General features: G+C 36.3%; 4 protein-coding genes across 9 annotated transcripts in view; 1 reads left to right on the forward strand and 3 right to left on the reverse strand.

Annotated features, from left to right (window-relative positions):
• Nucleotides 1–675: 675 nt before the first annotated feature.
• l2hgdh (L-2-hydroxyglutarate dehydrogenase) lies at nt 676–7,028 on the reverse strand. Its single transcript, XM_016508739.1, has 10 exons — nt 6,781–7,028; nt 5,180–5,295; nt 4,947–5,098; nt 4,712–4,843; nt 3,414–3,576; nt 3,295–3,329; nt 3,045–3,212; nt 2,806–2,963; nt 1,509–1,640; nt 676–1,398 (listed from the first exon to the last, which is right to left on the reverse strand). The coding sequence occupies exons 1-10, from the start codon at nt 6,870–6,872 to the stop codon at nt 1,203–1,205; spliced, it is 1,344 nt and encodes a 447-aa protein (XP_016364225.1). The 5' UTR covers nt 6,873–7,028; the 3' UTR covers nt 676–1,202.
• Nucleotides 7,029–7,067: 39 nt separating this feature from the next.
• Nucleotides 7,068–11,264, forward strand: LOC107705443 (ATP synthase subunit s, mitochondrial-like). Its single transcript, XM_016508742.1, has 5 exons — nt 7,068–7,163; nt 7,408–7,513; nt 8,782–8,990; nt 9,956–10,127; nt 10,888–11,264. Exons 2-5 carry the CDS (start codon nt 7,410–7,412, stop codon nt 11,000–11,002), a joined length of 600 nt encoding a protein of 199 aa, XP_016364228.1. The 5' UTR covers nt 7,068–7,163; nt 7,408–7,409; the 3' UTR covers nt 11,003–11,264.
• Nucleotides 11,265–11,725: 461 nt separating this feature from the next.
• LOC107705442 (cyclin-dependent kinase-like 1) lies at nt 11,726–20,613 on the reverse strand. The gene is made up of 10 exons (XM_016508741.1): nt 20,463–20,613; nt 19,629–19,798; nt 17,468–17,589; nt 16,990–17,062; nt 15,454–15,544; nt 15,164–15,364; nt 14,989–15,071; nt 14,851–14,907; nt 14,601–14,756; nt 11,726–12,224 (listed from the first exon to the last, which is right to left on the reverse strand). The coding sequence occupies exons 2-10, from the start codon at nt 19,794–19,796 to the stop codon at nt 12,123–12,125; spliced, it is 1,053 nt and encodes a 350-aa protein (XP_016364227.1). The 5' UTR covers nt 19,797–19,798; nt 20,463–20,613; the 3' UTR covers nt 11,726–12,122.
• A 550-nt stretch (nt 20,614–21,163) lies between these two features.
• LOC107705444 (mitogen-activated protein kinase kinase kinase kinase 5-like) overlaps nt 21,164–27,989 on the reverse strand; it is a 50,187-nt gene continuing 43,361 nt past the window's right edge. For all 6 annotated transcript variants that reach the window (XM_016508745.1, XM_016508748.1, XM_016508747.1 and 3 more), the window contains 8 exons: nt 26,729–26,787; nt 26,141–26,244; nt 25,835–26,012; nt 25,650–25,718; nt 25,453–25,545; nt 25,275–25,345; nt 23,937–23,992; nt 21,164–22,112 (listed from right to left, as the gene is read on the reverse strand). In XM_016508745.1, coding sequence (XP_016364231.1) covers nt 22,025–22,112; nt 23,937–23,992; nt 25,275–25,345; nt 25,453–25,545; nt 25,650–25,718; nt 25,835–26,012; nt 26,141–26,244; nt 26,729–26,787 — 718 coding nt within the window. In that variant the 3' untranslated portion in view covers nt 21,164–22,024. The remainder of the gene's footprint in view (nt 22,113–23,936; nt 23,993–25,274; nt 25,346–25,452; nt 25,546–25,649; nt 25,719–25,834; nt 26,013–26,140; nt 26,245–26,728; nt 26,788–27,989) is intronic.

Here is a 27,989-nt window from a genome sequence, read left to right on the forward strand (position 1 = left end):
AAAAATCTAAATATTGAGAAAATCGCCTTTAAAGCTGTCCAAATGAAGTTCTTAGCAATGCATATTACTAATCAAAAATTATTTTTTGATATATTTACAATAGGAAATTTATGAAATATCTTCATGGAACATGATCTATACTTAATATCCTAATGATTTTTGGCATAAAAGAAAAATCGATAATTTTGACCCATACAATGTACAATTGGCTATTGCTACAAATATACCCGTGCAACTCATGACTGGTTTTGTGGTCCAGCATCACATTTAAAATATGACAAGCATTAAAATAAACTTTTTAAAAAATCAAGATATTTCACCTCCTCAACAACTGTACAATCTCAACGTCTCTGAACAACCAGGTGTGATTTCAAGACCTGGAAAAGTTATGTAAATGAACAAAACATTAAAGAGAAATGTAAATTAATAAAATATTCAAATATAATAAAATGTTACAATAATATAAAGATACAAAATATTAACGGGCCTTTCTATAAAGAGCATACATTTTTATAGTTATGTCAAGGTCTAAAATATTATATGTAGAAATTTAAAGTACAAATATATATATATATATATACATAAATCCTTGTCCAGTGAATCACAAACAACTGTAAAAATAATGTACATTCATTGGTTTAAGACAATGGGATCCCTAAAGAACATTCAGCTTCTATAACTTCTGGAATCCTGGAAATTTAATTTACAAATACAAGGAGAATCAGACCTTCAAATATTGTTACAGACAGTGGTTCTACAATGAACAAATCAGAAGAGCCGTTTTTAAATAACTTCCTTCAGACATTAGAGGTCAGATATGATTTGAAGACCCTTCAACTAAAAGAATTTGTCATGCTTTATTTTGACAAATTCAGATATGGAGTGAATGCATTCTCTTAAGAGGCAACTACGTTTGTATATTATTTTAAGGCAGTTCTTTTTCCTCACAAATCATCAGATTTACAAAGACATACCAATGTTAAGAGACATGTTAAAGGCATAAATGTTACCCAACATTTCCTAAAATCTGCATCATTTTCAGAAGATGCATTAGAAATGAGCACCAGAAATCTCTTTACATCATTACTGTTCCTCACTAGTATAAAAGTAAAACTTCTTCTATAATTATTCTTTTATCCTCTGAATTGAAGTATAAGACTGAGAGTGTAATAAAGGTTATGGCAGCGTCATCTGAGGTATGTCTACAGTTGAAATCTTTTCTCCAGTTCATCAGCGATCATCTCAGCGATGGCCAGGGAGGAGCTCGCAGCGGGTGACGGGGCATTGCGTACATGCAGAATCCGGCTGCCCAGCTCTCCCTTCCCACCGTCAAACACAAAATCATCCACCAGGTTTCCTTCAGCATCCAAAGCCTGTGCACGCACACCAGACGGCCCCCTGCACAAACCAAAACGCGCAAACTTTTACAAGCAGGACAACTGTGATAATAAATGAGAATATGTATGACTTTTATAATCTTTCTCAATAGAGTGTTTGTGTGTCTGTACCTGAGGACATCACTGGGGCTCAGTTCAGGTATGAACTTCTGCAGGTTCTTTACCTGAGCACTGGTAAACACACCTCTATATATTTCTCCCATTCCATACACAATATTCTTCATTACCAGCTTCTGCAGACCCCTACATACACACACATGAGGAAGGGGCCTTGTTTTTAATTCCATGAGCTGTCTAGAATGAACAAACCTATGTATTTAAAGAAATATTCTGGGTTCAGTAAGTCCATGTCCATCATTAGTGTCTCACTGTAACACAGATAATTCACCTAGAAAACTGGGTGCAATTCATTTTTGTAGTAATCAACATTATGCCACAAGTGTTGTTGATTGAGCTAAACTGAACCTTGAATATTCCTTTAAGTGCAATCTATGTATGAGAATGTGTCAATATGAGTGTACACTACTGTTGAAATGTTTGGGGTGGGTAAGATTTTTTTGTTGTTATTTTATTTTAAGTATCTTATGCTCATGCATTTACTTGAGCAAAAATACAGTAAAAATAGTAATATTGTGAAATAGTATTACAATTTAAAATAACTGTGATTTATATTTTAATATATTTTAAAATGTAATTGTGACCCTGGACCACATAACCAGTCATAAGTAGCACGGGTATATTTGCAGCAATAGCCAACAATACATTGTATGGGTCAAAATTATAGATTTTTTTTTTAATGCCAAAAATCATTAGGATATTAAGTAAAGATCATGTTCCATGAAGATATTTTGTACATTTGCTACCGTAAGTATATCAAAACATAATTTTTGATTAGTAATATGCATTGCTAAGAACTTAATTTGGACAACTTTAAAAGGCAATATTCTCAATATTTTGATTTTTTTGCACCCTCAGATTCCAGATTTTCAAATAGTTGTATCTCGGCCAAATATTGTCCTATCCTAACAAACCATACGTCAATGGAAAGCTTATTTATTCTAGTTTTCAGATGATGTATAAATCACAATGTATTCCTGTGATGGCAAAGCTAAATTTTCAGCATCATTACTCAAGTCTTCAGTGTCACATTCTTTCAAAAATCAGTCTAATATCCTGATCTAATGCTTTTTTTATTTTTTATTATAAGCAATGTTGAAAACAGCTGCAGCTTAATATTTTTGTTTTTAAGATTCATTGATGAATAGAAAGTTCAAAAGAACAGCATTTCTTTGACATTGAAATCTTTTGTAAATGTTTTTACTGTCGCTTCTTGATAATTTCTTTAAAAATATATATTACTGACCCCAAACTTTTGACGTTCTATATGCAAAAGTGTATTTCAATGTACCTGTAGGAGACCGCATTAACGAAGTCTTGTGTGTCGAAGTCAAAGAGTTTATACCCCTCTCGTTTAAAAGCCAACACAGCGTTTGGGCCAAGCCAGACGCTACCGTCCATACGAGGAGTGAAATGGAATCCAAGAAACGGGAACCGTGGGTTTGGCACCTCAGCACACAAACAGAGTCTTTAAACACACGTTCTCATATATCTGTGTATTATGTGTTTGTGTGGGGTGTTTCTGCTCACAGGGTAGATGTTGCCCCTGACCAGGTAGTTTTTCTCTGGCTTAAGCACCAGGTAATCTCCTCTGAAGGGAACGATACGGGGCTCTGAACTACAGCCAGATATCTCAGACAGCCGATCGGAGTAAAGGCCTCCACACGTCAACACAAACCGACACCTCACCTCCTTCCCCTGCACACAAACACAGCCATACTAAGAAAGACACCAACCCAAAAGATCATAAAAACACCATTCACACAAATCAGTTTCTCACCTGTGAGCTTTTGATGATAATGGGATATTTCAGACCTAAACAGACATAAAGGGATGAATACAGTAATATTAACGGGAAAAAAAGAAGGTCTGAGACATTGAGCTAGTCACGTGACTCACCTTCAGCACTCCCAGCTGCACTTTCTGCTGCCACCTTAATGTCAGATGCTTCAAAGTCAGTTATCACAGTGCCACCTGCTTCCTGGAAGTCCTTACCGTAGGTCAGAGCTACTAACTGCCAGTCAACAATCCCTGTGTTTGGAGAGTCTAATGCCATGATGCCCTGTGTATAAACAAAAAAATACCATACGTTATTTCATGAACAGTCCATTCTCTGACTGACTGATCCATATTCAACACAAAAATGGCTCAGGTTGGCTGAAATCAGCCGTTCCCAGCAGATTCCGGGGCTTTAAGGGTGCACCGGTAAACAACTGAAATTCTGCTTTATTTGCTAATATAATCTGTGAAACTATTTGTTTTTATTCATCTTGGACAAACAGAAATTCTAATTACTAATAGTGTGTTATTGTAGTATTATATATTTAAAAAAATATCTATAAACAAAACAAACAGTGATTAATTACATTTCTTGACATTTGAATGGTCTCTGTCTAAATGGGATTTAAAAAATATTTTTAAAGTACTGTGGGATTGTTATTTTAATGTTCCTTTTTGCTGCAATTTTTTATATATTTTGTTATAAATGCCAATAAATAAAGTACTAAAAAAGAACAATACTTTTAAGTAAGGACACATTAAGCAAGGATGCAATAAATTGAACAGAAGTGACATTTCTTATGTTGCAAAACGTTTATAGTTCAAATAAATGCTGTTCTTTTGAACTTTCTATTTATTGGTACAAGTGTTTTCAATATTGATGATAATAAGAAATGTTTCTTGAGCACCAAATCATCATATTAGAATGACTTCTGAAGGATCATGTGACACTGAAGAAGACTGGAGTAATGAATGACTGCTGAAAATTCAGCTTCGCCATCACAGGAATAAATTACATTTTTAAAATATATTAAAATAGAAAACTGCTGTTTTAAATTGTAAAAATATTTCACAATATTACAATTTTTCCTGTATTTTAATAAAATAAATGCTGCAATTTGACGTCGTCTTCTTTCAAAAACATCAAAAAATCTTTCCAACCCCAAACTTTCGAATGGTAGTGTATGTGAGGGCCAGCTTCAACATTAACTGTCGTAACCACTGAGCTTATACAAAATATAAATGCATATATGATAGTCATAAATAAGTTAATATTTCAGTGTTTGAAACAGCAGGCCTAAGGTCACCTGAATCAGGTAAAGGCCTGATGACAGCACTTTAGCAATCTGCTGGTTATTGATCAAACCAATGGATTATGATCCCTATCTTTCATTAACACACAAACACGTGTCACTCACCCTGCAGTACGGCTCTTTCTCTCGGATGGCCTTGGCGTCAATCAGACGGAGATCTTGTACATTGTTCACCTGACCGCGTTCATATAGAGCTTTCAGACGGGGGATCTCCTCTCTCTCCACTGCTACGATAAGCTGAAGTCACACACACACACACACACACACACACACACTGGATACTACAGGAACAAATCTCTTTGGTATCTGTGGTTTTATGGGGGCCTATGCTCATTCTCACCTTGCCACATTTCTTATAAGGCACACCTTTCTTCTGGCAGTACTGATATGTTAGCATGGCTCCACGAACACAAAGCTGGGCCTTCAGAGAGCCTGGTGTGTAGTATATCCCAGAGTGGATCACACCACTGTTATGACCTGTCTGATGGAGAGCTGCGGGAAGGAATACACAAAAGAAATGAATATGAAATCAGGGCAGATATGAAGAAGTATCTAGAACAAACACGCACTTACAAAGCTCCTTTTCTTTCTCCAGCAGAGTAAAGGTGAGGTTTGGGTGCCTGAGGATCAGCTCTCTGGCAGAGGCCAGTCCAACAATCCCTCCACCAATAACAGCAACATCAAATGAGCTACACAATATAATGGTATAATATTAGTAATCCGATATTGTATATTTAACTGTGCATGATCATCTTTTCTATTTATACATTTTGATTACCCTTGTCGTCATCTTGCGCTCACTTAAAGTTGATGTTAATGTTAAATAATTTAAAGGTGTCAAATGACGTTGCTAAAAAAGAACATTATTTTGTGTATTTGGTGTAATGAAATGTGTTTAATGCGGTTTAAGGTTCAAAAAACACATTATTTTACACATACTGTACATTATTGTTTCTCCTCTATGGCCCGCCTTTCTGAAACGCGTCGATTTTTACAAAGCTCATCGGTCTGAAAAGCGAGCTGATTGGCCAGCTATCCAGTGCGTTGTGTGTGACGAGAGGGGCGGGGCCGAGAGCCGTGGGAACGGAGCGAGGCCGGTGGAGTAATTGCTAATGCGCGACACCTGCGCCACTCACCGGTCTCGAGTCTCACGGAGGAGCTCCGGAAGGATAAAAAGGAGGAGGGACGACAGTGAAAGACGAGAGAGGACCAGGCCTGGAGTTTATTTTGTATTTTGTGTGCGGCAGTCGTCCGCGAGGGGCTGCCGCTTTACTTTTGTTTTGTGTTTGTTTATTTTATTAAAATCTTTAAATGTTCGCCGGTTCTGCCTCCTTCTTCCCGATCTACAAACTACGTTACATTGTGATTGGCCGAATACCTCAAGCGTGTGATGGAAATGTTACGCCCTTAACATACTGTGATGCCGTGTCCCGGAGCGATGATACAAAACCAATAAAACCCATTACAAACGAGGCATTTGTAGCATCCAGTGGGGACATGTTAAGTTTGAGACTTTAGTCTTTGCAACTTTAAGGATCTTATCTATTCACGAACAGCCTGTAACACTCCAAAGAGAAAGGAAAACTTGAAATCGCATCATATGACCCCTTTAATATTACTGTAAAAAAAGAAAAGAAAACTGCATGATAAATATCTATTTTTTTTCATATAATTTATTATAATGCTGTGATGCCTAAATTCATTTGTAACATTTAAGATGTCTGATTTTAGTTTGTAGTGTTTTATTTTTAATTTATTTAGACAAAAAATAATAATATCAGCCATTTACCAGTTATTGTCTGTAACTTTAAAGAAAACAGCTTCAACCTTTTTGACTTTCCTTCTTCTATGGAACAGCCTGAAGATTTTGTGAAATCTCTGCCTTTTTTCTCCATTGGTAACCAAAGCTGTTGGTTACCAACATTCTTCAAAATATCTTCTTTTACGTTCCACACAAGAAAGAGGGTAATACAAGTTTGGAACGACATGGGGGTGAATAAATAGTGACAGAATTTTCATTTTTGGTAACTTTTTACTTTAATATCGGTGCATCCTTAACTAATGTCATTGAATGCATTCTGACTACAGCATCACTCTGCAATAACAATACTAATACTAAGTCATAGTTTCATAGTATTGTTTCAATAACTCTGTAGTGCTGTTGTTATTCTCACCCGGTGTGGTGTGCAGCTCTGCACGTTGCATACTTTGATCCCTGTGTCAATAAGCGTGCACACACAGATCCGGTACCGAAAGTTCGTATCATTATTCCACAAATTACGTTTTCACTTTTCCTAACAGACTTATTATAACCGTGTAATCATAGTGCTAGTCGCTGACCCGGTACGGTTTATTCTCGAGTAAAGGAATCTTCTCTCTGTTAGGACGCTGAATCTGTCCTTTGTAGCCCCGCCCCTGACGTACACTCGCTGACCAATGGGAGCGCGAGACGTGGTGACGTAACAGGTGAAAGATCAGCGAGGGCGCATGGAGGACAGAGGATGTAAATAACAGACACTCCGCGCATATACAGAACAGCAACGAGCTGAACCGAAGGGTCAGTTTTGTAGGATTTACATTATTTTATTGTAGCAGTTCTGTATATGATATGAACCGATCGTCTGGGAGCTTTACTACATTTAGATGTTTGATAAGTTAATACGTTGTCCTCCATATTCAATGACACGACCATCAGCGTACACAGATCATTCTGCTCGATCTGCTGTTAGAAAGTGTCATTGAACAGTGCGTCTTCATACTTTGATATCTCATCTCTTTCTCTCTCTTTATTTCATCCATAGACATGAGATTGTTCACCTGGTCAGCGCGGAGGATTTTATCCGTACAGAAGCAGGCGTCAGGGGGCAGTCGTGAGTTCTGGGGGTGGCTCAATGCTGTTTTCAACAAGTAATTTTTGGATATTTTTCAAAACAACAGTTATGTAACTAGTTTAATATTTTTCTAATGTCATAATTTATTTCCTTTCCCAACCCACAGCAGACTGTAAAGCACCTGAGACCAATCACAACAAACACAATGTTGAGTGTGAGAGCCATAAATATCTATAAAGGGACTAATCAATGTCTAGAGTAATTAGTCTCTAGAATGACTAATCCATAGAGTGAGGAATCCCTATGGAGACTAATCTAAGCCTGCTAATTCACAACAACAGCTCTTATTTAGAGTCTGAACTCAACACCAACTTAATAACATAATAGCATCTAGTGAATGTTTTATGTGCATCATTTCTTTTTAGTTTCTGCAGTTCACTTGAACAGTCCTGAAGTGTGGCAAATTTATTTTAAAAGTTCCATGTAGAACAATGCTGTACAAAATAGTTAATAGTGGTCAACCAATGTGTCTTTCAACACGCCAAAAATCTGTGTTGCTCCTGGCTGCTATAATATTGAAATATATATTTAGTACAGTTCAGTCACAAAAAAATAAGATATACAGTGCAAAAAGTTCAAAAGTGAGATTTTATTTATATTTATTTAAAAAAACTAAAAAATACTGGTAGTAAGTTGATCAAAATGACATATTTATAATGTTGTCATGTTATGTAATGTTATAATGTTAATTTATAATGTTATAAATAGTTTTCTATTTCGAATAAATGCTGTTGATTTTAACTTTCTATTCTTCGAATAATCCTGACAAAAATGTTTCATTTTCAACAAAAATTAAGCAGTACAACTGTATTCAACATTGATAATAATAAGAATTGTTTCTTGAGCAGCAAATCAGCATATTAGAATGATTTCTGAAGGATCATGTCACACTAAAGACTGGAGTAATGGCTGCTGAAATGTATTCAGCTTTGCGGTCACAGGAAAAGATTACATTTTGAAATATATTAAAATAGAAGAGTTAATCTTAAACTGTAATAATATTTCACAATATTACTGTTTTTCCTGTATCTTTGATCAAATAAATGCAGCATTGGTGAGCATAAAAGACTTCTTTAAAAAACATTTGAAAAAATGTATCGACCCCAAACGTTTGAACGGTAGTTTATACAAAACTGAAAATGTGCACAATCCATCAAAAATGGCTAAAAAGCAGATGATTAATTGGTCTGTCACTGGTTTTAGATGGCATGCCACTGCTTGAAATGTCACATCAGCTTTCCAGATGCAGTGATCCGTAATTGTTGTGTTCTTTGATCAATATAGAGTTGATTATGAGCGTATTAAAGCAGTGGGTCCTGATCGAGCCGCTGCCGAATGGCTCCTGAGATGTGGTGCAAAAGTCCGGTTCCGTGGTTTCGACCGCTGGCAGCACGACTACAACGGACTCCCGACTGGGCCGCTGGGCCGCTACCGGATAGAAGCTATTGATGCCACAGAGTCCTGCATCATGTATCGTGGTTTTGATCATCTGGGTAAGTGATCGATTAAACTCATAAACACTCTTCTCACTGCCCTGACCCAGTTACCTTTATGTAGCAGAATTATCTTTTAACCTTTAGCATTGTGAAATTACCTATACAAATTTAATGAAATCATCAGTGAATGGAGAAGGTCAAGCACCTGCTTCAACTCTAAGATCTCTTACTCCATTTGCTTCAGCAAAACAGTCTTGCATTATTTATTAAATTAGACCCCAGAGAGGGAAAGTTTGTGAGGACGCTACCATGTGTGTGTGACACTGATACACTGTCTGTGTGTCACAGGTGAGGATGAGAGGTTCAGTTGTGGGGAAAAAGTGACGTAAAGCTAAGGGGTGTTTTACACAGACAGATACAGTGCAGTCCTCTTTCTTTTTCACTCACATAGTCTTTTCACAAATCCAGTTTTACTATACAGTACACTACAGTTTACATTTCTACTCTTACTGTACTCAATATGACAACACCAGTCAAACCCTAACTTGCTTGTTTCACCTAGTAATATGCTGATTATATCAGAGCTTGGCAATTTTGCATTGTATTCAGGATTTCTGTGGATGCAGAAGACAGCAATGATAATAAATCAAAATATTCAGTAAAACACAATGGGATTGACACTTAATGTAATTTAATATGTAATTATAATTTAATTTAATATGTATGAAATTCTGCTACATAAAATAACTGATTGAAAGTGCTACAAAAAAGTATCAGTTTCCACAAAAATATTAATCAGCACAACTGATGAATTTAATGCATGCATCCCTGCTTAATAAATGAAAATATACTGACCTCAAATGTATTTTTACACACACATATATATATATATATATATATATTTATTTATTTATTTTTTCCAAAAAAGGTTAAAAAAAGGTTGCTGGCCACTTGGATTATATTATTTACCAAAGGCATCTAAAGAATTGTTGGTACTAACACACCTTTGTTTTTGTGTTTAGAGGGTCTTGAGCATGTAGAGGAAATCAGGTTCAATAAGTGTATTTATATAGAAGACGCCTGTCTGGAGCGTTTGAGTCAAATAAAGACACTGCAGGACAGTTTAAAGAACATGACGATAGTTTCCTGTGGCAACGTGACAGATAAAGGAATCATCACTCTTCATCACCTCAGGTATGACAACAGCATCTTTTATTTCAGTTTAGCTCTCATTATTGCCCATAATTTTGTGTGTATGCCACATGGGCATGGTAATTGGATGATGTTGATCATCTCTAATGACCAAATATTGGTGAATTAATCAGCCAGGGTTGCTTTTCCCAGAAGCAGTGTGAGCTTAAAGGAATAGTTCATCCAAAAATGAAAATTTCCTGAAAAAGTACTCGCCCTCAGGCCATCCAAGATGTAGTTGAGTTTTTCTAAATCTGAACAGATTTGTAGAAATGTAGCATTTCATCACTTGCTCACCAAAGGATCCTCTGCAGTGCATGGGTGCCGTCAGAATGAGAGTCCAAAACAGCTGATAAAAACATCACAATAATCCAACAATTAACAATTTGTCTGTAAATAAATCTTGTGAAGCAAAAATCTGCATATATTGTGATGTTTTTTTATCAGTTATTTGGACTGCTGACGGCACCCATTCACTACAGAGGATCCATTGGTGAGCAAGTGATGTAATGCTAAATTTCTCCAAATCTGTTTCAGTGAAGAAAAAACTCATCTACATGGATGGCCTGAGGGTGAGTAAATTCTCAGCAAAACTCATTTTTAGGTGAAATTTACCTTTAAGTTGATCATAGAGACCACTGCTGCCAAAAGTTTTAATGATCTACTTTTGAGAAGCGCAGCCCTGGCTGATATATTGGTTTGTCACTAGAGTAAAATCAGTGGCTTCTGCTATTGAAACCATAAGTGTGTGTGTGTGTATTAGGAACCTGGAGTGGCTGCTTCTCAGTGATCTGCCTGGTGTAAAAGATAAAGATCAGACTGTGGACAGACTCCAGACTGCACTTCCCAGACTCACCATAGAACTGGACCTTGCTTAGCCAATCACAGCGCTTCTCAGAGCATTTGGAAAACCACAACTTTCACAGCTTTATGACCAGGCCAGAGAAGCCCTCTGGCTGATGTCCATGACTGCTGTGGCAACAGTATCCAAGCAACTGAGCATCCCAAGGACGGATGCAGAGAGCTCCTTTGCCTTAGAGGCCAGTCAACAACACCGAATTAGCTTTGATCCAACAAAATGGAATTTTGTCAGACCACCCCGTGTTGAACAATGTTATATTGCCGTTATCAATAAATCTTCAACAGTTTTGTTGTTGTTTTCTTCATACACTTCTTGTTTGGTTTCTTATGAAGAAGCTATAGAAACAAATATATGTTGCAGAAAGATCTTTAATGATTTAATCTGAAAACAAACAAAAACTATTTAATTTTCCATCTATTTTAACACAAAAAAAACATCTGCAAATCACATTGAATTTGGCATTTGGTGCAATTCAGTGGCGCAATTATTAGCACCGCTCCTAAAGGCAACAAAAAGATCATTATGTCCACAATGGGGTGATAAATGTAAAAAAAAATACAGGGTTATTTCCAGGCCCACACAGAAAGATTTCTGCACATTTCAAACAAGTTCTACACATCCCCAAACACTTCATTTATTAAATATTTTGGCTAATTTGATCACGCTTTCAACAATTCAGAATTCTGATTTTTAAAATCAGATTTAAAATTTTTTTTAAATTCCAGTCTTATCTACAGAAAATCTGAAAAAAAATGTTTGTTGATTCTGTCTGGGTCTGGTTACATCTCTAGAAATGATTTTAGTCACATATACACACTTCAAACATCATTAGGATTTATAATTAAGTAAAAAAGTATCTGGATCATAGAGGTTAAAGAGATCTGTCCCACTGTCAAGTTTCTAATCAAACTATCAAGCACAGCACAGCATTCAGTTTTAACGCTATTATTATTGCTGTTGTCATTTTACATATTACAGAAATGCCTCTGAGTCTTTGCTTTGGCAGTGTGACATCATTGTTCTACAGGCAGAGCAGAGCCCTTTGTCTATCTCACACACACACACACACACACACACACACACACCAGCTGGGAGGTGGTCGGTCGGTTCTCGGGTTCCTGATGAGTCGACGTCCATCATATGTTGGGTAAATGATAGTTGAATTTGCGCAGGTTGTTGTAGTATTTTCTGTTTTCCACGGCTGGGAAGATAGTACTGCTGGCCAACTGAGGCAGATGCTACATAGACAGAGAACAGGGATTTAAAATATTAAAATAAATTGGAGATTTCTATGACCAAAATGTTTTTTGTTGTACTTAAAAAATGTTCATTTCGTAATGTAGGTTATACCTGAAAATAAGTAAGTAAATAAAGAAAATAAGAATAAATATAAATACAAGCCCAATTCCAGAAAAGTTGGGACGTTTTGTAAAATGCAGTAAAATCAAGAATCTGTGATTTGTTAATTTCTCTTTTATTTAATAAACTTTTATTTAATTGACGAACGTACAAAAAAGATTTCCAAAGATTTCACTGACCAACTTTGTATTTTATAAGTATAAACAAATTTAGATTTTGATGGCTGCAACACTCCAAAAAAGTTGTGACAGAGGCAAAATAAAAGTGAAAAGGTTATAGAATATCCAAATTAAACTGTTTTGAAACGGTTCACAGTAAGCAGGTGAATTGGTAATAGGTCAAGGTATCATGTTTGGGTATAAAAAGAGCATCTCAATCTTTGCAAGCGAAGCTGGATCATGGCTCGTCACTTTGTGCCAAATTTCATGAGAGAAGTGTCAAATAAACCAAAAACCACATATCTCAATGCAAAATCGCAAAGAATTTAGGTCTTTCACCAACTACCATACATAATATTGTGAAAAGATTCAGGGAATTTCAAAGAAATAATGTACATGTAGGGCATCAACATTTGTTTATATTTACAAATTAAAATTATGTTGGCCAAGTGAAAACATTGAAAATTTTTCTTTGTTCTTTAGTCAATTAAATAAAGGTTAAAGAGAATGAGCAAATAACATATTCTTAGTGTTAGGGCATTTCACAAACGTCCCAACTTTTCTGGAAATGGGGTTGTAAATAAATAAAACACTGTTCAAAAGCGTAGGGTTGGTACGTTTTTTAACGTCTTTGAAAGAAGACTCTTATGCTCACCAAGGCTGCATTTTTAATAAAAAATACAGTAAAAACCGTTAACGGTAAAAACTCTTTTCTATTTTAATATATTTTGCAACTGTGATGGCAAAACTGAATTTTCAGCATCGTTACTACAGTCTTCACTGTCACATGATCCTTCAGAAATCATTCTAATATGCTGATTAGCTGCTTAAGAAACATTTATTTTATTATTATTATCAACAGTTGTGGTGCTTACTTTTTTTGTGGAAACCATGATACATTTTTACTTTGATGACTATAAATTTCGAAAGAACAGCATTTATTTGAAATCTACTGTAACATTATAAATGTCACTTTTGATTGATAAAGTATTAATGCCTTTTTAAAAGAATCTTACTGACCATTATTCTTCTAGTATATGGAACTGACCAACAGTGATTATGTGTGATTTAGTTGCAAATTGAAGAAAAGTTTTTCAAGGCACTTCGTGACTTTTTCTTACTTCATACACAAAAAAAGTGTAAAATTCTGACAAAATCTGATTTCTTGATGATTTGATATTTTATAATAGTGATTTTATCATTTCAAAATATAAAGAAAAAGTAGAAATGAATGACTAATAAGCCAATAAGTGCTCCTCTGTTGCCGTCTACTGGTTATAATTGTGATTTGATGTTTTTATTTTTATTTTACATAAGTGTTTGTTTACCACAAAGTATATTTTGGTCATCCCATTAAAAATAACATTCAAACTGGATCATTTTAGAGCTTTAAAGTGCTGGAAATAATTGTGTGAAATGCTTGAAAGTCATTGATAAGTGCTTGAATTTCTCTCTCAAAAGGTTGTACAGACCCTGAAATGAATGATGTAATGCATTCGACTATTTCTAAAAACAACACCATGGTTACAGTTAGCGTTACTGCTTCTGGTTTCCTGACGTATGTCAGCGCTGTTTATAACAGAGAATTCTGTGCAGAATTTGAATGATTCTCACTAGATCTCGCAGCAACCTTATCAGCGCTGTTTATAACAGAGAATTCTGTGCAGAATTTGAATGATTCTAACTAGATCTCGCAGCAACCTTATCATTGTGCGGCGAATTCAAACGCATCTGTGCAGTAACAGTGTCGCGAAATCAACTTTGGCTCCTGAGTAAAGCTGTTCTGAGCTCGGACAAGTTTGTATGTGTCAAGATGCGCAGCTGAAACGTAGCGCGGTTTAGTTTCGCTTTCGTTTCGTTTGCCGTTTGATGTTTCTCAAATTGAAAAGAAATGGCAGCGCTTATGAGTTGGACAATGCGGTGGTCGCGCCAGTGCAACCGCTCACAAAAATTAGTCGCACCGGCAGAAAAAATGGTCGCAGTCTGGTGCCCTGATCTACTGGAATAATTGATAACTACTGAACTCCACAGCTTCACATTCAATAAAGGTCACACGGGCCAGCCCTAGGTGTGAGTGTTGTAGTTGTGGCTACAGACCCCAGGAGGCAGGTGTTTGCGTGGCTGGCGCGTGCGTCTCTTGCGGTCCAGTTCACGTGTCACACTCTCGCTCTCTTCTCTCAGACTGTCAAAGTATGGCAGCTCCAGTAACTGCTCACAGGACAACCTCTCAGCCGGGTCCATCCGCAGACAACCCTGAGAAAGACAGGCAACAGACAGACAGACATGCTGGTACTGGTTCTGAGTGAGCAGCGGACTTCTGTATGATTGGTTTGTGTGTTTAACTGACCTTCATGAGGCTCAGCGCCTGGTACGAGATATTTGGGTACTTCAGTTCAAGAGGCTCCTGTAGATCAGACACATATCGAGTGCGAATAGGTCTACAGAAATAAACTTATGCAGAATCAAAACTTAATGATCATCTCACCATCTCCTGTGGTTCAGGGACACAAACTCCGCTGAAGAACTGGTTAGTGCTGAACACCTGCTGGTGTCGAGGAATCAACTCGCCTATGAACACAACAACACACAAATAAACGCTATTCATCACATGCATCCATTCACAAATCATATGAACAGCTGGAGTTATGTGTGTTTCTTACCCAGAGTTTTCCTGATCAGATACAGCTGGTCTACATCGGATTTGCCTGGCCATAAAGGGGCACCAGAGAGCAGCTCTGCAAACACACAGCCTACTGCCCAGACGTCCACTGGCGGGCCGTACTGCGTGTCTCCTACTAGCAGTTCTGGAGCTCGGTACCACCGTGTCGCTACATAATCCGTGTAATAATCACATGGACCCGCTGGAAAAAGAGTGAGCTATTAGATGAATGGAAAGCTGAAGGTAGGGAGTGTGTGTGTGTGTGTGTATGGATTATGTGTGTACACGCACTGAGGTTCCTGGCAAAGCCAAAGTCACAGAGTTTGATGACCTGATGTTTGGTGATGAGAATATTTTCAGGCTTCACATCTCTGTGGATACACTAAAAACACATTTTTAAATCACTCGGAGAGTCTCCTAAAACATCTGATTTAAAAACAATATTAAGATGCTTTACTAAAATTACAATGACTCACTGACACTTCTTTCATAGAGTTATGAGGTAGTGGATCCACTAAAATAGGTGCTGGATCCAATTCTGGACTGTTCATGAAATGTATACAGGCCAAAACATGATATTGTGGATTTACTAAAATAGATGGCAGATTCAATTTGTGGAATTGGGGGTGTGGAAATTTGGTATTACATTTATTTCTAGACTTGTGATTGTAAAATAAAATAAAATAAAATAAAAAAATTTAAACTTAACTTTTAAATTAGGGGTTAAATTAGTGAGCAATTTAAAAGTAAAATTACAAAATGTCAGAGTTAACATGTTAGTTTAAGATATTCAGTTCATTCATAAATATGTTTATTGCAGTCTATCTATCTATCTATCTATCTATTTAACAAATTTAAAGTGTGACGAGAGGGGCGGGGCAGAGAGCCGTGGGAACGGAGCGAGGCCCGTGGAGTAATTGCTAATGCGCGACACCTGCGCCACTCACCGGTCTCGAGTCTCACGGAGGAGCTCCGGAAGGATAAAAAGGAGGAGGGACGACAGTGAAGGACGAGAGAGGACCAGGCCTGGAGTTTATTTTGTGTTTTGGTTTTGTTTGTGCGCGACAGTCGTCCGCGAGGGGCTGTCGCGCTATTTTGTGTTTGTTTATTTTATTAAAGTTTGTTTAAATGTCCGCTGGTTCCCGCCTCCTTCTTCCCGAACTATGAACTTTGCTACATAAAGCATTTGAATACTTTTCGCAAAGTAAATATTTCCTAGATAATATTGTAATAACTTGCTTTAGTACAGTCACAATTTTTTAATTTAGAAAAAAATTCTTTATCAGAGTTATTAAAGTCAACAAAAATGAAAACTAAAACCATAAAACATTTAATAATTTATTATTAATTTAATATTTTTAATAATAATTAAGAAAGATTTAAGTTTAAGATGTTGCCAGGCCAACAACTCATTTCATTTTTTTTTTTCTTATTTTAAATAAGTTTAACTTAATGTACTGAAATAACTGAAAAAATAAATAAATAATAAGATCTTTATAGACAAATAACAAAAACTACTAAAATGACATAAAATGCACAACAAAGTTACTAAAACTTACTCAAAAATTAAAATATATTAATGGAAACTGATTCAAAATATCAATAAATACTGTAAAATTATCTCAATGGTACTAAAAATAATACTGTTCTTCATGTATTTAATATCACAAAATATTTTCTAGCAGTATAAAAGCAGCTGCCTTTATATTTTAGAAAGGGGGTACTTTTTAACTCTTTAATCTGGGCAGAGGCATTAAATCTGAGAAAATAATCCTGTTAAGAAGGTAATAGAGTGGGAGAGAGCAGCAACAATTTTGCAATTCTTACATTTTGTTTGTGGCAGAAGTTCACAGCCTGAAGTGTTTGCCAGATGATGCTTTTAACCATGTGCTCTGGAACGCTGAGTGAACACACACAAACACATACACACAAAAAGTGTTACAACGCAGTTACCGGAACACAAACCTCATTTTCTACTTTAACTACTCCTCTGCTCCTACTGAACTCCACACTAACCCTATAGGTTCTGATGATATAGTGTGTATGTGCGTGTATGGGTGCTCTATTGTGTGAGCTTTGTTGATTCTTGACTTGTAAATCAAGAGGACGACACATAAAGAGTTAAATGTTGTTAAATGTTTAACTGCGTCTCCCTCAAGTGCACCACAGAGGACAAATGCATCCTGCTGTAAACATTCCACCAAAGACATGCTGGGCGTCATAGCAACAAAAACACAATATGTGTGTTAGTGTGAGAAACACAGAGCTGTTTTATAGGTGTGTCTGCATGTGTGTGTGTTCTCACCCTCTTGGGTATCTGTCCAGCTCATTTAGGACGGTGTGGTCGCAGTACTCAAACACCAGGTGCAGTTTTCTCTTTCTTCTGAACACCTCGATCAGATTCACCAGGTTTGGATGTTTCAGTTGCTAAATACACACAATTTAATGAACAAATTAGGATTTGTATGTGTGAAAATATATCCAAAAAAGTCTAAGAACACTTACTATTTAGTTTGAATGCCGCAAGTTTGTGTAAAACCTAATAATCATGTTTTCCAGTATTGTTTGAAAAGTTTTAAGAAGCATTTTGTGCTTTAATGAAAGGAAGAATGTCTGATCATCTGTTCAGAGGAGTTCACATGGCCGATGTCACAAATTTACTTATTTTTATAGTGAGCAAATACTGCAGAGTCTTAAATATTTCTTATTCATTTTGCATCATTAAAATCCTAAAACTTTATTTACAGGTTTTAAATGATAAAACCCACTTTTTATGTATACATTTGATTTAGCATTCAAGTGTTTACACAAATGTTTAAAAAGATAAGCAGCCTTAAGTCTTATCAAATGTGTTTCGTAACACACCCCATATCACTGTTGATATTAACTCAAACTTTTTTTTTTACATTTTGATAATTGAAATAAAGCTCAAATAAAATAAAATATAAATTTTAGATGGAAAAACTTTATTAGATGGAAATGTTGCCTTGGCAACTAACTGAAATAAATTAGTTGAAGTACTAAAATTACTAAAAACTAAAACTAAAATAAAAATAAAACTTAATGGACATACTTGTATTTATTTTAAATATTTCCATTAAGCTTTATTTTTATTTTAGTTTTCGTTTTTTATTAATGAATTAATCATTTTATTTTATATTATTAACCATTTTATTATCAATAATACAAAATAAAATGATGAATTTATTAATAAAAATGATGAAAGCACATAACAAATTACTAAAATTAAAATGAAAACCTAAAAAAAAAAGGTAATTGAAAATATTAACAAATATCGTAATAGTAGGCCTATATAAACAATATGAAAATAACACGGCTCCATATAACAGAAACAGATCAGCATCCACCCCAGAATAAATCCTAGAACCATCTTCAACTGCAAGAGTTCAGAAGTTTAGAGATTTGAATAAACTGGAACTTCCTTTAAAGACAAAATAGTAGATTTTTAAACATGATCACAGAATATTTTTACAGCCCAGAGTCAAATAAATGAACTAAAGTCTGTGGTACAGTAACATTCTGACGAGAAAAAAAAAGGGAGGGTACGGTGGCCGAGAAGTGCAAAGCAAATCACAATTCTGAAAACAAAATAACAAATTACAAACGCAAATGCAAGTCTAAAAAACAAAATAACAATTCAGAAAGCACAACAACAATTCAGAAAACATTATAACAAGTCAGAAAACACAATGACAAATTTGAAAACAAAATAACATTAATAACAAACCAATGATTAATCCCAAACCAATGGCGCTGTCTCAAACTATACCTACCTCTTCCGGTTTGTCTGATTTGTCGTTGTGTTTTCTGACTTGTTAATTTGTTTTCGGATTTGTCATTGTGTTTTCTGACTTGTTATAATGTTTTCTGAATTGTTGTTGTGCTTTCTGAATTGTTATTTTGTTTTTTAGACTTGCATTTGCGTTTGTAATTTGTTATTTTGTTTTCAGAATTGTGATTTGCTTTGCACTTCTCGGCCACCGTAGGAGGGGAAGGGAACAACAAAAATGTTCATCCATCCATTCATGCATAGCAAAGTGAAATTAATTGGTGAGCCAGTGTTGGCTGACATGTCAGATCTTCAAAGGGCCACTGCTTTGCTCTTAGCTCAAAGGAAAGTGTTTGCAAATCACAAGAGCTCCAGACACTGATTATTAAAACATTCTGTCGCCACGCGTCCACTAATGAGACAAAAAATACTACTAATACTATTCTTCAAGTCTACAAATGATGATAGTAGCAAAACAAAATCAAGAAGACTTCCTCCTGAAACAACATCTTAAACTGCTTTGCTGGTCTTGCAGTCTGTTGGCTGATTCTAGACACTTTATACCTGACCATCCTACAAAGCCAGCTTGTCCAGGATGGGGAACCATCTTTAACAAGTTAAGACCAACAAACCATTTTAGGCTGGTTTAAACTGGGATTATATCATCAGGGTTTACCTTCAGCATGCGGATTTCTCTGAGCGCTATTTTCTTAATGATGGGATCATCCTCAGACTCCACAAACTTCTTGATGGCAACGATCTGTCCAGTGTCTTTATTCCTGCACTTGAACACGACGCCGTACGAGCCTTCGCCGATCTTACTGATCTTCTCATACTTCTCCATCTCCGTGACACCAGCAGAAAACACTTATGAAACTGCCTCACCTTGATTTTGATTGAAATGTGAAAAAATGCAGCCAAATATGTTGTTTGTAAATGACACATACTGTACATGGCTGAAGATAAAAATGCTATTACATTTTATATGAACGTTATTCCCTGTTACAGCGTTACACAAAGAATTACTACTATAGTAAGTACATGTAACAAGGACACTGTAAAATAAAGTATTACCAAAAATTCCTACTGTATATTGTTCAGGGCCTCTTACCTTTTTAAAAATTTAGAATTTGAAAATTGTTTGAACATTTAGAAATTGTTGTGGGCTCCTAAAAGTTCACATTTGACCCCACTAGGACACCAAACTTTATTCCTCACATTATTTTTTTTGTATTTACATATTATCTACAGGTCACTAAACTTTATTTCTTAATTAACTTATTTTAACTTAGATGGCAATTAATTTGAGGTGTTGAAAGGAAGGCAACACATGACTGTGGTAAAGATAATTTCTAGTCAAGTCTAACGTACTGCTCTAGTGTACTAAACTGTGTACAGTTATACACACCTATAACTGCAGTTTAGTGTTCAACCTTAAAATTGTAAAATGAAAACATTCTTATGTCATCTAATAATATATAGAGAGCATAGAGTTAGATATACAGCTTACCTTCCAATGTCTCATCCAAATATTTGCTTTATGATAAAGCAAAATAGCACAAATAGCAACTTCCTGAGATCTAAATTTGTCAAATAACCGGAGCTGTGTGTTGTCGTGTGAATCTGGCGGAAAGATAGAGCCGTGTGTCCGCGCACCGTGTTTGAGTTCGCATGGAGAAGAAAACACGCTGTTTACAAGCGGCCGGTCGCCATAGAAACCGAGCCGACACTCCGGCTCCTCTCCGCGCGCGCTTCAATATGCACAGCAACACGCTGCAAGCGTGAAACTATCCGCTTTATCTGACCTCAGATCAGCCGTTTACGATACCAGAGCAGTGGGACTGTAAATCCCTGCATCCGATGACATAAATCAAATGCCACGCAGTTTATTTTTCACCTGTACACACATGCACAACACTGCGCGTGAGCGTGTGTGAGCGCAGCAAGCGTGAGGTGACAACCTCTAAAAAACAACAAACAAGTCCCTCCGTTGATCACACAGCACACTACAAACTTGTAATAATTAGTACAAGTACACTATACAATTACAACAAAAATACAACACTAACGTTACCCCAATGTTTGGTCCATGAATGGACTCTCTTTCATTGTGAGCATGTCCAAATATGTTGGTTATGAGAGATTTTCATTATATTTCGGTGTATTATTTTTTTTAAAATCTGAAATGACTTTGACAAACATCCCAAAGAGTTAACAATTGCCTTTTTATTACAAAAGCTGCTGCATACATTAAAACTAAAGCAACGGAAACACTTGAGATATCACAGTAACCTCACATCTCCCATGTTTTGTCATTTTTAAATACAAAAAGAACATGTACAAAAGTGCTTACATGGTGCAAGTATTGAATTAAAGTTACTTTTAAAAAGAGATAACTGAAATTTTAAAATAGTACTCAGCTGGGAAAAATATAAGAGCTACAACAAACAAGAGAGAAAATGACCTGCAGCAGAAAAATATTCACTCAGTAACATGAGGGCGAGATGCTTCACTCACATGACTCAGCTGAATAAATAACACACTCATTCTCCCAAAACTTTCCCCATTAGGTCAGGTCCTGAAAACCTGACATTTTTTATCTACAATTAACACAAAACCTCCGAAGTTAGTTACGTTTAATAAAACCGTTCCCTTATATGGCACTTTTTGAGCAGCAATGCATTTTGCTCAATGTTCTATCTTTGCAGCTTTAATGATTTTTAAATGTTTAGAATGATTACAATATTTAATAGGGTTTAAAAAACAGGAATTTAACACAGAGCACTATTGCTTGCAGTTAAGGCGATTGCTTGCTTGATTTACAAAAATCTGACTGGCTGCTGTAGAACTGCATGATGTTTGATTCTGGATGCCTGAAGTGGCGAGAAGTCTGGCGGTCTCTGGCGGTGGGCAGCGTACGGCATAAGGCTGCAGTGAGATTTAGCACTAAACACAGTCTGCTCATCAGCTCAGCTGTGGTTGTCCAGCGTCGGTGTCGTTCCGGAACGAATGCATCATGGGTACTGCAACAGCTCCAGGTACTGCGGGCCTGAACGGCTGAAGGAGGCGGAGCTAATAACTGTTCTCATGTCCAGCTAGGATGTAGAGGTTACTCAGAGCGGTAGGGTTATCTGTAGGCCGGCTCTCCAAAACAACAACCCTAAAACGCACACAAATATTAATACACAAACACTTATCAAAATCAACATGTACCATATAGAGGAGATGAGTGTGAAAGTGTGGAAGAAAGCCATGATTATGCAAATGTAGAGGGGTTGCGTGAGGTTGGTGCAAGCGGGAGGCTGGTCGTGTCCTCAGCCGCAGGCGACAGATGAAATTACAGCACTGAGACACCAGCCTGGCACTGCCAGTGTAAATAAAATATGGAGATCTCATAGGGAGAGTGAAAGAGAGAGACAGCATGTGCTAAAGAGGCCATTGTGTATGTGGCATCAATGTATGGTGACACAGATACGTTTCTGTGGCCAAAACACACAGACACACACACGTCAGACAAGTAAAGCATTGAATATACATTAAAATGTGGCTTCAGAAAAGTGATGTCAATATAATGCTTGTTTTATTTACATATAAATGTGCTCGGTTCTAGCTGTTTCTGAATGTAAGAAGTGTCTGTTTTTTTTTTTGCTGAGGTATCTTGTCTGTATTTTTTTTAAATTGCATTTTATGCATTTATAATTTATCTAATTAATGACAACCCTAAAAGCCCGGACTGCTCTTTCCTACATTTGATCTTGTACATTATTTGTTATGTCGTGCAAACTAAAAGAGCTTAATAATTTGTTTTTGTTAATGATGAAAAATTCATAGTGAAAAAAATCTAAAGAAAATACAGACTACCGTTCAAAATTTTGTTATCAGAAAGACTTTAAAAAAGAACTTAATATTTTATTCAGCAAGGGTGCATTAAATTAAATGTGAAAGACATTTACAAGCTTACAAAAGATTTCGATTTGAAATAAAGGCGGCAGAATTGTTTATTCATCATAAAAAAATAACAACAACCAACCAAACAAACAAATTCCTGAAAAAAAAAAACTATTTTCACAAAAAATTAAAAGCTGCATTGATGACAATAATAATAAATGTCTCCTGAGCACCAAATCAGCATATTAGAATAATTTCATGAAAGATCATGTGACACTGAAATTTGGAATAATGGCTGCTGAAAATGTAGCTTTGACCTTAGCAATAAATTACATTATTATTTTTAATAGTTATTTGATTATTATTTTAAATTGTAATAATATTTCACAATATTATTATTATTATTATTTTTAAATATTATCTTGGTGAGCATAAATTACCTCTTTCAAAACTGTTAAAAAACATACCAACCCCCTTGTAATTGGGACCAGTAAAAATGCTGGCAGGAAACTACAAGTCTAACTAACTGAGACAGCAGAGCAAAACCTCATCAATGAGCTTGGGTGTTAAATTGACAGACCTAATTTAACCCCGTACGTCACACAAAGCTCAGGTCCCCCACATAAACCTAACCCAGGGCTTCCCTCGCTATAGAAACAAACTCAGCAGAGACACTACATTCTCCCTGTTGGCTTTTTTCCTCCTCATGTCTCTATTTCTGTCCACTGCATGTGCGAAAGTAAAAAGGCTACATGCAGAGTTTCTGGGAAGACATGGCGGCAGATAGTAATGTTTCCAGGAGACCGAAGAAATAGAAGTAAAAGCATTAGCCCCTCACTGCAGAACACAAGATCCAGGGGGCATGGTTGGATCCACATCTAGGGGGTGGAGATTGGTAGGTTTAGGGGTGGAGATGGGTGGGTTTAGGAATCAGGGGTTGGAGACGGGTAGGTTTAGGTATATGTAAGGTGGGAGGAGTTGGATCTGGATCCAACCACGCCCCCTGGATCTTGTGTTCTGCAGTGAGGACCATCTCAGTAAAAGGGTGATGATGTAAGGCAAGAGAGAGACAGAAATTATTTGATCTGGTTCTAACCTGTCTGATCCCAGGAGTCTGAACACTCTGCTTGGATCTGAAATCTCCTGTGTCACCTGCAAACAAGTGGAAATATCCTTTAATAAACAACTGTACACCTGCAGAAAAAAAAGTTCCAGGAGAGCTATTATTATGAAGCTCTTGTACATTTATGCATATAAAAAAACTGACTTATCCCTACAATTAAACTTAAACTTTAATAAAATTAGATACGTGTCATGGATAGTCATCTAGCCATACAACTAGTTGATTAGTGAGGCTGAATGATTTATTTAGATTTTTTTCCAGTGCTGAAAATGTACTCACCCTCAGGCCATCCAAGGCTTACATGAGTTTCTTCATCAGAACAGATCTGGAGAAATTTAGCATTACATCACTTGATCACCAATGGATCCTCTGCAGTGGATTTTGATGTGAGAGGACTTTTTTATTTTAAGAAGCATTATTATAGATTAAGGACCCTATGGACTCTGGTATTGTGTCTAGAAATGATGGTTTGAAGTTAAAAATGTCTTAATGAAGGATTTGTGTGGATTACGATGTTTTTATCAGCTGTTTGGACTCTCATTCTGACGGCACCCATTCACTGCAGAGGATACATTTCTCCAAATCTGTTCTGATGAAGAAACAAACTCATCTACATCTTGGATTGCCTGAGGGTGAGTAGATTTTCAGCAAATTTTCATTTTTGGGTGAACTATTCCTATAATGATAGACCACAACCTCCTACTCAGACCTCTAACTTCTCCCATCCCAAAAACTTTAAACAATGGGCGAAAATATCACACATGGGTCGTGTTCTCAAAATACAATGGTTGGCAATGCAGGTGCACCACCTGGCAGGCTGTAAAGCTCACCACCCCCCCACACACACACTGTCATACTCTTTTGAGGGGTGTAGGTGCCGACCGCTTTTCATTGGAGTCAGAGAGGAGAAAAACAGCTGAATAATTTAATTAATTACTCTCTGGCCAGCTGGAGCTTTCTGATTGTACATTAATTTTACATCATCTATCACACCCTGTCATCCATGTCTCACATACACACACAAACACTATCATATTTCATAAAGACAGTCCTTCACCTCCAGAAGACCTTTGGCCTTTTATTGTACTTATATTACAAGCTCCAGAGCCAAGAAACATGAAACAAAACCTCACACACATAATACAAATACATACCATCACTGTGCGCGCATGCACACACACACATACACACACACACACACACAAGTTTCACCAGAAAGAGTGCTTGTGCTCACATCATAGGTTTGAATGCATGAACAGATCAAATAAATATATACTAATAATGCAATGTTGACACAATGTCTGCGTTTACCTCGTTTGATTTGAAGTTCTTCCCTTGCATCCCATGTTTCCAGAAGGCCAGAACACTGTCCTGGAGAGACACTGACAGAAACACACACATATATAAGGTTACACACACCCATCAAACACACTACACAACAGAATAAAAGCATATCACAGCTGGATGAGTGCAGATGTGAATCTCTCACCTACGGAGTCGACATAGAAATCGAAGCTCAGCTCAGACGCCAGTTTCTTATTAGATTTCAGCTTTCCATGCAAGTTCACTATTTTTACATTCTCTATACAAACACAAGAAGAGAGACAACATTAGAAATATTCAATAATTTTAGTTTTTTTTAAAATAATGTTTATCAAGGTAGATGTTGAATGTTATTTCACTCACTGTCCAGGCACACAAGCACGGTGTCTCTCTCTAACTGTGTCACGTGGATCGTATCGACCTGGTTACCTCCTACAAACAGATAAACATACCATCACTTTTTTTTACTAGGTCATTAGGTAGTTTACTAGCATGGTATAGGACAGTATAAAGTAACAGAATAAACTGTGTTTGAGAGAGAGCTGTACCTGAGCCGATCTCAGTGAACCAGGAGGAGCAGGAATTGAGGTTGATGGTCTGGAAGCGAACCACCTGTCCCGGCTCAGTGCCCTGACTGACCGCCACACACACCAGAGGATACTCCTGCTCAGGGACCACCAGCATCTCAAACACACGCAGCGGACTTGGTAACGGGAAATCAAAGTGCTGTGTGAGAGAGAGAGAGAGAGATTTAAAAGCTTCATAATGTCATATGCCATCTTTTGTTTTATTCAGTCTGGATTTAATTCAACTTTCCTTCTGGTTTGCAAATACAGTTTTTTTGTGTGTCTAACCTTTATAAGCATGAATCTCTGCATAGGTTCGTACCACTGCAGCAAAACAATCCCAGACTGCAAAGCTCCACAGAGATACTTGTGACCCGTGTACGGATTCCGCACTGAAAGAAAGAAAGTGAGCAGATCAAACTCAGTCCGAGTGTGTGTAGCGAATCAGCTCATGGGGAAATATGAATAATTAATCATAACTAGTTATAATTAATTATAAATATTTAGATCCGCTGTAGATATTTACTTGACCTCTCAGGGTCAACTGTCTGTCAATTCTAAGAACGTTAATTTCCTGGTTAAGGGAAATAACTTTCTTACTGTACAACTCTACACAGAGCCTGTAGCATAAATCTGCAGTTATGAGCAAACAATGACCAACGTCAAGTGTGATACAAGTAAGACTTTATTAACTACATAAACACTTAAACTGGTCCAACATACACATAGCATGTTTATTGGGTGAGGGGTCTGTGAATGTTTGTTAATCTAATGAATAATTGATTTGTTAAATCAAATGAAAAATGGTGTGTCTGATTGGTCCAGACGCTACATGTGTGTGTGTGTTTGTACAGGAGTGTGTGTTTAAAGCTTTACCGATGCAACACTTGTGGCATCCCTTGGTGTCGGGGATCTTGGTGGTGAGAGCAAATCTCCTGTGAAGCAGACAACAGTGTAACTGTTAACTACAACAATTAAAAATAAATTTAGAAAAACTGAAATAAATCTGAAATTAAATAAAATATAAATATTAGATGAAAAACTTAAACTTATTTATTTTTCTATTAAAGTATAAGTTGACATTCTAAAACTACTAAAGCGAAAATAAAAGTAAAATAGTAATAATAAAAATGATAAGTATATAAAAATTACTAAAACTAAAATTGAAAATGTAAAAATAAAAACTACTTCAAAATTTAAACAAATAATATAAAAGTGCATAGATAATAGGGCTGGGCGATATGTCAAAAATATCTTGTCGATAATCGCCTTAAAAATATCACGATATCCGATAATATCGTCTACCTAAGCCCCACCTCCACCACGCCCCGCCCCCGCCGAGACAACATTGCCGACATGCACCATAAACACACACCATGTTCAGTTTGGTTTTACTTTACTTAGTTTGCGCTTAAACTAACAGAAAACATTCGCTTTCCTGATATGTTGGTGTTGCTAATAATTTCCACTCTGTTCTTATCAAATTTGTGTTTGAAATGAATTTTGTTTTGTGAGGAGAACTGTTGAGGAAAAATAATAGAACCCAATTTTAAGTTCATCATGGTGAGGCTGGACATTCTGCCGGTGATCGTAAGAATGATAAATGCATGTCATATAGTAATGTCTTGAATAAAAATTGCAGCGTCATTTTTAAACTTGTAGTCAAGCTATAACGTATTTGATATTTATCATGTATGACTAAAATCATGCAGGGATTAAAAAGAATTCTAAGCAAAAACGTTAAGGTTTTTTTTTTCCCCTTTCTGGTAGCCTACTAGTTTAGAGGTCTCTTTTGGCCCGTTTTTAACAAAATAAAAATAACTGCTTTATTTAATTAGAAGCAGGGTAATTTAAATTTCATTTTTGTATTTTAATTTTTATTTTATTAATCATAATACAACGCCCACAATATAATATTCAGTGTTGGGTTGCCGTTCAGTGCATGTTGAGGGGCGAGCTGAGATATAGTACTATAATGTCTTCAGCCGTTTGCAACAAAACTTTATAGTTTTGTTGCAGATGAATTAAGAATTTATATTGCTATATCTCAGCTTAATTAAACATAATTATACTGTATACACGGTTTTAAAAAATCTGTAAAAATAGGAATTTGCGTATTTTAATTATACCTGTAATG

This window comes from Sinocyclocheilus rhinocerous, unplaced genomic scaffold, assembly GCF_001515625.1.
Source record: "Sinocyclocheilus rhinocerous isolate Xijiao unplaced genomic scaffold, SAMN03320098_v1.1 scaffold564, whole genome shotgun sequence".
NCBI lineage: Eukaryota > Metazoa > Chordata > Actinopteri > Cypriniformes > Cyprinidae > Sinocyclocheilus > Sinocyclocheilus rhinocerous.